Raw genomic sequence first — 10,800 nt, forward strand, 5'->3', positions numbered from 1 at the left:
GTCCACCTAGTAGGAGGCCTGCCCACACTACGTCTTCCAGCCCGTGGTCGCCACTCGAGAAATTTTCTGCCCCAACGGCCATCGTCTGTACAAGCTATGTGGGGCCCACGCCACTTGATTTTAGCAATTCTGCGAGCTATGTCGGTCACTTTGGTTCTCCTGCGGATCTCCTCATTTCTGATTCGATCACGCAGGGAAACTCCGAGCATAGCCCGCTCAAGAGCGTAATGCTTTGACGTAAAGCTCAAATTCGAAACTTGCGTTGTTTTGTTACAAGTGGGTGCTACCGGTGGGTGACCACCTTAATGGGTGCTGCTTCCATTACCATAACGACTATAATCTACATCGTAATCTTCTTAGCAACATTGATATAATACCTATATTAAGTTATTGTGTCTTGATGCAAAGTTTTCAGGCTGATGTAATTTTATGAGTTTATTATTATAATTGATAAGATACTAAATGAAACGTGGTGATGCAAAAAACAGGGTATTAATTAAACATACTTATTATTAGGAATGGATTTCTTTATTCTGCTTGTTATGCGGTACGGTATTAAAACTAATGATGACAAACTTAAAAGTTTTTAAGAAAATTCGGCAATAGTAACTTAAGTTCTGCTTAATGAAAAGAAAATGAATGATTAGACTTCTACTAAATACTTAACAGTTTTGTTTCTAGTATAGCGTGGGCACTATTAAATATACTTCAGATGCTATTGACGGCTCATATTCTCTCATATAATGTACGTGTCTAATAAAAGAAACCTTTGGCTCTACTAGACAATGAAAAATAGTGATGTTGTTTGACTAAGTTGAAAAGTCGATAAATTCATAAAACCTACTCAAACAGACCCGTTGCTCTCCGGCGCCGGATTTTTTAATAACCGTTCCCTGCAACAAAGAAAGCGCAGTTAGGGAGTGACCACACTTATCGATGTGGACTCCATCGATCCTCGCTTTAAGTCTTTAAGTCCATGCAATAAGGGCGAAAACAAAATCGTTTAGACTAGATGCCACGATTCCGCAACGATAAGTGTGGTCCCTTTTCGTCTCGACAAACCATCGAGTCGAAGTCCGATTAACTTTTTCTTCCGACATTCGATACCTTACTTGATTGAAAAGTTTTAGAGTCTTTAGGTAACTTATAGACGGACACTACGGACAGTTTCGCAATAAAAGTTCTAGGATTTCAACGGCTTAAATATTTGCTGGCTGATTGGATATTTTACGTAATGAATTTCTTAATTTTTTGTTTGATGAATTTCAGTGCGCTAAGTTTCGAATTATAACAAGGTAAATTGAAAAGAAAAACTTTCAATAGCTAATTAAATGAAAGTTGTCTAAAAATCATTATTTCAGTTACGTAATGTAGCTATATCTGTCTATTTGTGATATCAATTAGGTATTAATGGCTGGATGCCAGCAATTTGTCTTTGGAAATCGATGAAAGAAACTCATGGTTAGTAGAAGATGTGTTATGTATCTTTATTACCTATAAAATACATAAATAAAGCTTCAAAGATAATGTCTTATATTTCAATGGTAAAACCCATTTTCCCTCACAATAATAATCCCAGAAAGCCGCAGGTATTCCCCCAATATGTTACGGAATTTTCTCGAATCTTACTTGTGTTTTCTTTCATAAGCACTGGGCACCAAGAAACAGTTGGACTCCTTATACAAAATGTCCCTTTTCTTATTGCACGGCCAAATTATGCTCCAAGCTTGATTCTGGAACCAATAAAAATACAGTGTGAGTCACGTTAAAGTGTACATATGAAAATAGATGAAACTAGACTTATTTTTATCGACAAAAAAGTGGTCAAAAATTTTTTGAGATTTTTTTTTAATTTTTTTATAGAATTTTTTTTCTTCCAATTACTTATTGTAAAGAAAACGTAATAACTTTTAAACTAAGCGGTATATCCTGATAAAATAAAAACAGTAATAATGCTAAATAACAGGCGATACTAAAAAAATACATACAATACACAAAAAATGCCAACAAATAATAAAAAATGATACTTTTTTAAAAAAAATCTGCTTAAAAATTCGTGTTTTTTTGGTTATTTGATAAATTTCTCCGAAAAATGCCCCTATAACAGGTGGTTTTTATTGTTTTGTATTATTCTCTATTGTATTACCTTTGTAAAACCAAAAATTGCATGTCTCTATCCCTATCACAACATTTGCTATGATCGTTTGAACTAAGCCTCTCCGGGCACGCCATTCAACGCTTCGTTAACAACGAAACTGAAAATGGCTCTAGATTTGTAATTTTGATAAAGACAAGTTAGATTTCAAGTGAAAACAAAAGATTTCGAAGTAAAATAAGCATTTTAGTTAAAATTAAAATTGTCCCTACCTGTAGAGGAGAATAATGTTGTGGTAGACCTTTGTTCAAACTATCATAGCAAATGTTGTGATAGGGATAGAGACATGCAATTTTTGGTTTTACAAAGGTAATACGATAGAGAATAATACACAACAATAAAAACCACCTGTTATAGGGGCATTTTTTGGAGAAATTTATCAAATAACCAAAAAAACACGAATTTTCAAGCAGATTTTTTTCAAAAAGTATCATTTTTTATTACTTGTTGGCATTTTTTGTGTATTGTATGTATTTTTTTAGTATCGCCTGTTATTGAGCATTATTACTGTTTTTATTTTATCAGGATATACCGCTTAGTTTAAAAGTTATTACGTTTTCTTTACAATAAGTAATTGGAAGAAAAAAAATTCTATAAAAAATTAAAAAAAAATTTCAAAAATTTTTTGACCTCTTTTTTGTCGATAAAAATAGGTCTAGTTTCATCTATTTTCATATGTACACTTTAACGTGACTCACACTGTATATTAACTTCATGAATTATGTAGCGGAGTAATTAAGAAAACAAATGACAACCATGAATGAATGAATGTTCATTGAACATTCAATGATTCTGTAAACCATTTATAAATTGGGATTTAGTTGGTTAAATGAAAACAGAAAGTTTAGTGGATATAGAATTAACTAATCACATGATCCGTATCAATATTACATTATAGTTCATGCAACTCACGAAGTAATTAGTGTAATGTCTATCAAAACTCTTGAAAAACGAACAGTACCTAGCGAGCCACCACACATGTAAAGCTCACTCGCCTTCGTGAATTGCAACAACTACATTGCTTTAACGATTCGATACAACTCTAAAGCTTGTTTTAAGCTTTTAATATTTATTCTAGATACATATTAGAGTGATAAAGATTTTGTATTTTTGTTACTGTACGTCGTGTATTTTATTGATATTCTTTGAAACTCACCGCTCTACCATCTTTGTATGACAAATCACGCACAGGTTCCTCAAAATAGTGAAATTCTTTAGGTTCGGTTTTGTCGTCGTTCTGAAAAAGAAATAAATTAAATAAATAAAATCTATTTTTTTGAGGAAATATCAGTATCGATGAAATGTTTAGTGAGTAACGCCCGTATTCACAAACTTTGCTTGCTTAACCGATTGAGTCCCAGACGGCATTAATTAATGTCATAATAATTAATTGATTATCTATTGTGTCTAGATTCGCGGAGCTTGAAGGATTAAATGAAGCAGAAAATCGTACGCATACGGTCTCTGTGATTGGTCCGTATGTTACCCTGTGCATCTACGCGCACTATGAGACCTCATAGTAATGTTTGTGAATACGGACGTAAGCCATCACATTAATTATAGAGAATTCTTTGAACTGGTGATAGGATACGTAGTGATAGTGGAAATAATCAGAATTCAACTTAATTATTCTAATTAATTAATACCAGAAACTCACAATTTCATCCTGGTAAACAGAATGCATCGTCTCTAGCACATCTGGCCTGTAAAGTTAATTAGAAAAATTACAATCAACCGCATGTATGCAAATAAATAGGACTGCTTTGAAACTTTAAATTAGTTTGTGAAACTTCGAGTTATGCATCACGTTGCGACTGTGTGTAAATTACACTTCGTGGCAAAATAATCAACCATTGTTGGTTTTTCTAATTAGAAGGAAACGCGTTTATCGCGTTAGCGCTGCAGCGTCTTGGTCGCATTACTCAGATACTTAGTTAGGATTCTAGTTGAATAAAAATCATGAAATATTTTTATTTAAGTTAAGAAAAAAGTGTAATATTATTGCCGCCTATGGAGTATGGAGTGTACTTACGTAGTTCTCAATACTCAATACTCAATATGTTTATTGCTTCCTTAAGGCATTTTAGAAAATCAATTATTTAAATCGAAGGCTTTGCGAATATTTTGTATTTCTTTGATTAAAAATAATTTTGAATATTGCAAATAACATTTAAAGTAGTTGACTTTATGGTAACGTTTTCTTTGTCCCTTTACTTAGTTCTATTTCCTTACCACCAAGTGTATCACATGTACTCACGCATAGAAAGACAGCTTGATTTCTATGCCCGAGTCTAGTATCATGTCGTGTGCCTCTTGAACTGTGAGAGTAAAGGTATTGATATCATTGATGGTTTGCAGAACGTCCCCCACTTTGATCCCGGCGAACATTGCTCGGCTGTTGTGTTTCACCTGAAATTGTAAACAAAGGGTGAATGTCTAATTGAAACACTCCCTCGTCTAGGTTTTAGATACGAGTTCTTTAGTTAGCTCAAATGTTTCCCAATCTATATCTATAAAAGCGAAAGGTCACAGATTAACTGACTCACTCATCACAAAAACTCAGAAACTACAAGTGCTAGGAGTCTCAAATTTTGCATGGGGGTTCTTTTTAGAACGTAAGTAGGTGCTCATTAAGAACGGATTTTCTGAAACTCCACCGCTATGGGGGTAAAACGGGATCCACGCGTACAAAGTCACGGGCGGTCGCTAGTACCATATCTAATTATATTTTATCTCCGATTAGGTTTTATATGTAACCTTTCAGGATCTGAATTAGGCATGTCCCAAATCGCACTTACTTATTACTTTCATGAAGATTACACAAGGATGTAAATTATGAGTTCAAGATAAAGGCAAAGGCTTATTGTATTTTGAATTTATTAATTATACTCAAGTCAAAAAATTGCCAAGACAGTGTCACGCTGAATTTAAATCTTCAGACCACTTTGCAAATCTATGCATTTTTGAGCCTATATTTGTGCGTCGTATCAGTAGTGAGGTGTAAAAGCAGTACGGAAACTCAGAGTTGAGATAATCTTACTAATATTAACACTGGACGAAAAAAAGTGAAATAGTTTTTACTTTTTCACATTACTTCATTTCATTTCAATATTGCCAATGAATTCTCGGATATTGTGAGAAGACCTATCCAAATGTATTACTTTGTCAACCCAGTGGACGTATCATAAAACCAGAACAATTTTCTAATATAATTTCGTTTCTGGGAAGGCAATAAAGACCGGAATCGTTTATTAAACCTCTATACAATGCGCGTGGGTTTGCTCTCGTATTTACTCTGCCGCAATATCGAATTTTGAACTTTAAATAGTGTGATCTAACAATATCTGAGTGCAGATTTTAGTTTAATGAACATGAAGTGTATAAGTATAAATATTTCATGAACGTACAGGGAGTTAATTCATTTAACATCAAACGTTACATTAATTGAGTTGACTTGACGTCGATTTAAATACGATGTAGTAGACATCTTGGACTGTAAATAGGTAATTGAATTATTTAAATAGATATGGTTTTTAAATCAACTTCTCAAGTCAGATCAGCTCGTTATACCTACTTTTTTCATGATGTTAAAGTAGATTTCATTCAATATAGCTACTCAAACTTACATCACCAAGTAATATCGTCGTTTCCAATAACTGCCAGCAAACAGACAAACTACGTTTCTTATTAGTAGCGCACTATAAAGATCGAACCGCAAATGACGGAGGCACAATAGCGCCCGTGTTCCAGTTTATGAATGGCCCGCACTAGTGAGGGGATGTCTACAGTCTACGAAGTGAAGTAGTCTACACAACATGCTATTTAGGCCCAATTCGACCAAACTTTATAACTGTCACATTAACAGTTTCAGTATGGGAAATATTATTATGTCAAAACTGACTATTTATTCTGAGATTAATATTTACTCTTGTTTGGTCGAATCCACCCTAAATAATTTCAGGTACTCTCGTTTTAAATTTTGACGAGGATAGAGCATGATTTGAACTTAATCACCGATTTTTTTTTCATTCTTACTGGGAACAAATTACTGGTCATAAGGTCTAATGACTCCTAAGTTGCTATGGGATAGAACATTTTTGTCCGGTGAGCCAAAATTATGCGGTAATTTTCTTCCAAGTAAAAAAATATTTTCTGGATTCCGCTGGTCTGTAACAATCTACAACTGAATGCCTTCCAAAAGATCGTTTAATAGCACGAACTGTCCCTTTGTTTACGCACCTATTTCTAGTTATTTCTTGAGGATGACACTCCATCAAGACGTGGCTATAACATATAAAACTAATATTGCCATTACTGAACCAGTTAAGCTAATTGAGTTAGTTCACCATAATAGTATTGTATTGGTCGATGATTGATATTGCTACGGTTGATTTAATATAGCGTGCTATATTATGACAGTCATTGTATATTCTCTGCATATTTGCTCGGCGGGATACACTATTTGATTCCCATCACTACCCCAACCGATCCAGTGGAAGGAATTCAACGGAGACATTTATGCGTCCACGGTCGTGATACGATGCGGTTGCATTTTAATCTATGGCTGTACTGCAATTTCAATTATGGATTTTCAATTAATCATAAGGCGTATTCGAATGGAATATTCACGAAAGACGATATCTTGAATTCTTGAATATGCTGTTTCAACACTATTCACTATTAAATGCTTAATGATGCTTCGTAATTTTTATGTATTGCCATAGATATGTACCTACCTAGATAGGTAGTATAAAAAAACAAACTTCATATTTTTTTAGTCTTAAAGGTAACTACTGCGTATACTCGGGCCACGTTAGTACTTTTTATAATAACAGCCTACGAACCCTAATCAGTTTGAAAATTAAGCTCTAATTAACCGAGTTTACTTGAGTCTCGAGTTAAGTTATATTTATTAATTAAGAACTAGTTAAATATTAACAGTAAATGATTTAAAAATATCAAATTTCCAACAAGTTACTTGCCTAATCTATATTCTTATGGAACAATTCAAATTCAGATACGCGTGAATTGTTTAAATTGGTGTCTTTGAATTGTAAATTAGTTGAAATTGTGTTTCCGTAAAGAAATGACGTCCCCTGCATAGACTTTTGATACAAAACTGGGTTAGAAATTGCTGCTGCATCGTACACTTAACTCGGGAACTGGAAGTTTGAAAGCATGTTGCGGATTTTACACATTTCAAGTTATAATTAGAGTTCTAAAACAAAACTAAGTTTCATACATTTTGAGTGCTTGGCGTTTAACCACTACACGTATACACAGTACACAGCTGGTATACTTGTACAACAATGTTATAACGTGACAACATTTCAAAAGTAGATTTTTTTTAAGAAGACTGTCATATTGTCGTCAAGGTGAAAAGTAGCAAAACGATTATCTTCAATTAATAATAATTAATCATGTTATTTTAGGACATCTTTACGTAAGTTGCTGAAGGTTCTTTTGCAAAACATTTAATTAAAATGCTTAGTCCACCTTTATGTACGAAATGGAGATAGATGTTTTTTTGTCTATTTATTTTGCGATAAATTCAAATTCAAATTTATTTATTTGCCAGAAACAGGTAACATAATGATGGTCAAATATACATAAAATAAAGTCCATGTTTCGCTAAATACACCTTAGCATGCAATAAAGAAAACAAGATTACAATCAATTACAGTCATGATTTTCATATTCAGTTACAGAGTAAAAGGTTTTTTGTAACAACCAGGTATGTAACTCCTTTTTAAAGTCTTTTAGTGGAAGGAGTTTAATGTTCGATGGCAACCTATTATATATTTATATGATACCAACCTATGATATATTATGATATTATGTATTTTCTTTGTTAACCCTAAATACTTTTTATAAGCAACATTCATGGTTCTAGCTAGCAGTCAATAGGGAAGATCTTTAGTAGTATAATGTGGACAGACTGAAATGGTTACGGTGAAATAGGTAAGTTCCAGGAAGTCGCTGGATGCAGGCTGCTTCAAACCGGCCAATTGGAAATCATACGGAGTGGATCTATGTATGTTCAGCAATGGAGATCTTATAGCTGAATAGGTAATAAATAACATTATACCTATAGAACGAAGCACACTTATCAATCCGGAAACGGATCGTAACCGTATCAACTCGAGGAGGTCAGTATTCTTTGTTTGAAACTCCGTAGTGCAAAAGCATACTTATCCACACCATAACCTCGCGGTTGACAGAGCGCCCTTTCCGCGTTGATAAGTATGCTATGACCTTATACTCGTAGCTGAAATGATGTGATGATGATTATGAATAGGTATACCTTAACGACCCGCAACGGGGTATCATAGTATGCGCCCCCAGCCAACTCAAACCCCCAGAGGGTATCATCAAAGTTCACTCTCTCGTGGACTCCTTCGTTGCTCGACTGCCAAGACGGCTTGTCACCAACTCTATCCGGTAAAATAGTGGTCGCCGGTTTCTTCTAAAAAGAAACAAAAACAAGTGTGTAATTAAAGAATACTGTAACTTACCTATACGTATCTCCTTCACTACTATCGTTCGCCTCCTGTCCAATAAAAAAATAAATAAAGCTAAAAAGTTATGTATTTCACTAGTTTCAAAGCTTTATGAAAAAGGGTATAAAAGTTTGTATGTACTCGTAGTTCATACAGCTTTGTAGAGAGTAAAAACAAACGAATAATCGTTCCCCTAAAAGTGTTTGTCTAATAAAATAAACATAAAAGGATCGATTTCAAATTCCCACTAATTCAAATCTACTCCGAAAAGTACTCACAAATGATTCTATCCCCTCGTAGGTATATTGTGTACTCAAAGTTGAACTTCCCTCCCACTGGGGTATTTGAGGTCACGAAAGATACGGATGCAAATTGATTCCTACCTAATGAATACCCGAATAAAGTTGTTATCTACTTCAGTCTTGTTAGGGCAAACACATAATAAACCAGGGCAATCATAATAACGGGAAACAAACTTACATTTTTAATTTTTTCATCCATTTTATACAGGCGAAGTGGGAAAGTTGTGAGGAGCGAACTTAGTTCGTGTGTTTAAAACGCTGCGATAACACTTTTTGCTTTTGCGAGTTCCCTGAGTAATGAATTTGTACTGGCGCTTCATTCATTATCTTAATCAGTGGTGCATGGCCGTAGATCTTTGTTAATTGGACGATATTAATAAACAGTGGGAGGGAGGCGACAACAATGCGTGTTCTGGGCGCCCATTTGGCATATTGCTGCTTTTTCTCGATGTTTCACGGGGTAAAACTGTAATATATTACTCTTGGGTGTCATTATTCAAATTAACTGCTTAATATGTTACACACCCACAATACATCAATGTGATAAAAACCTTTTAAATATGTGTTTAAACAGTACATAAACATGTAGCCTGCATTCAGGATCATAATGGAAAAGAATTTTCACTTCATAAAACAATTGACGGTCTCAAGTGAGTTCCACGACGCTTCTATTTCCAGGCGACTAGGTACTCTGTTCTAAATTAATAAACATTGAATTATTTGCGAATATTTTACATATATAGAGAAGTAGATAGACAAAGCATGGTACTTTGCTTCTTTTGTGACAAGGAAAACAATAATTTGTGATAAATTTTATCTATGCAAGTATTTTGGACACTATTGTAATGGCACATAGGGTAAGTCTAGGATAGATGCCCCACTTTTTGAAACAGCTCTGTAACTCAGTCAGTAAGTTTTTATCAACAATTTGATCTTAGTATCTGTAAACTTTGGTCTTTCGTCTATGATATTACCATAATTATTTTAGTTTAAGTTATACCGATTCTGAGTAAATACCATTTTAATTGACCTCTTAAAAGTGGGATAGACGCCTAATGTGGGGGATAGAAGACTCACTGTATGATTTCTTCAAAGGATAGATGCCTGATGCAGGGATAGATAACTCGTTAATACAGTTTTTGAATTCTAAGGATCAAAAATGAATTTTGAAATCAAACAAGCCAAGTATTATTACTTAAGACTGTTAATTAAAAATGAAATTTAATATTTTTTATTAAGAATAATACATACATCCACCCGAAAAACATAACCCCTTCTTTTAGCGCAGTCGGGTAAAAAGGTTATTCGATCAGAAGGGCACCCTACTTTAGTTAGCCGTACTACATTCTTTTTTTCTTCTTACTTGCTACCTGTGACACAAAGAGCAGGTTAGGATAGATGCCCCTAGGTGCATGGGACATGGCCCTAAGGGCATCTATACCCAAAAAAAATTAGGCAACTATCCTTTTAGCATAGGATAGGTGCCTTTTTTAATAAAAAATATAATAACACTAAAAATCGAATTAAACATAGCTATCCCGTATAATTTATAAGATAGTCTATCAAATTTTATAAAAATCTGCTTCATTTTACAACTGGCCGCGGGAGATTTTTGCTCTCACTGGCTAAACAAACCCACTCTTTGATGGTTTGCGAGGCTCAAAGTGGTACGGGGAGGTCCCTTTCTATTATACGTACTATAACTTTAGGCTAAGTTGCTTGTAACATAGTGAACTTAAAATCGCGGCACCTATCCCACTGGGGCATGTATCCTGGAATTACCCTAATAAATAATAGTAGTTTATTTTCTATGTTGGGTCTCTACATTATCATTTCAAATTGA

At 34.2% G+C, this 10,800-nt stretch overlaps 1 protein-coding gene across 1 annotated transcript; it reads right to left on the bottom strand.

Annotated features, from left to right (window-relative positions):
* Positions 1-803: 803 nt before the first annotated feature.
* On the bottom strand, positions 804-9,207 carry LOC135074994 (uncharacterized). Its single transcript, XM_063969366.1, has 7 exons — positions 9,136-9,207; positions 8,460-8,621; positions 4,413-4,564; positions 3,813-3,858; positions 3,312-3,392; positions 1,630-1,733; positions 804-893 (listed from the first exon to the last, which is right to left on the bottom strand). Exons 1-7 carry the CDS (start codon positions 9,154-9,156, stop codon positions 845-847), a joined length of 615 nt encoding a protein of 204 aa, XP_063825436.1. The 5' UTR covers positions 9,157-9,207; the 3' UTR covers positions 804-844.
* Between the last annotated feature and the right edge of the window lie 1,593 nt (positions 9,208-10,800).

This window comes from Ostrinia nubilalis, chromosome 9 (genome assembly GCF_963855985.1).
Source record: "Ostrinia nubilalis chromosome 9, ilOstNubi1.1, whole genome shotgun sequence".
Lineage (NCBI taxonomy): Eukaryota > Metazoa > Arthropoda > Insecta > Lepidoptera > Crambidae > Ostrinia > Ostrinia nubilalis.

Bases quoted from the DNA above. Each gene is read 5' to 3' on its own strand.
- LOC135074994 (XM_063969366.1), bottom strand. From the start codon at position 9,156: ATGGATGAAAAAATTAAAAAT. The intron at 8,622-9,135 runs GTAAGTTTGTTT...GTTTCTTTTTAG, and splicing joins TGGATGAAAAAATTAAAAAT to AAGAAACCGGCGACCACTAT. The intron at 3,859-4,412 runs GTGAGTACATGT...TTAACTTTACAG, and splicing joins ATCAAGCTGTCTTTCTATGC to GCCAGATGTGCTAGAGACGA.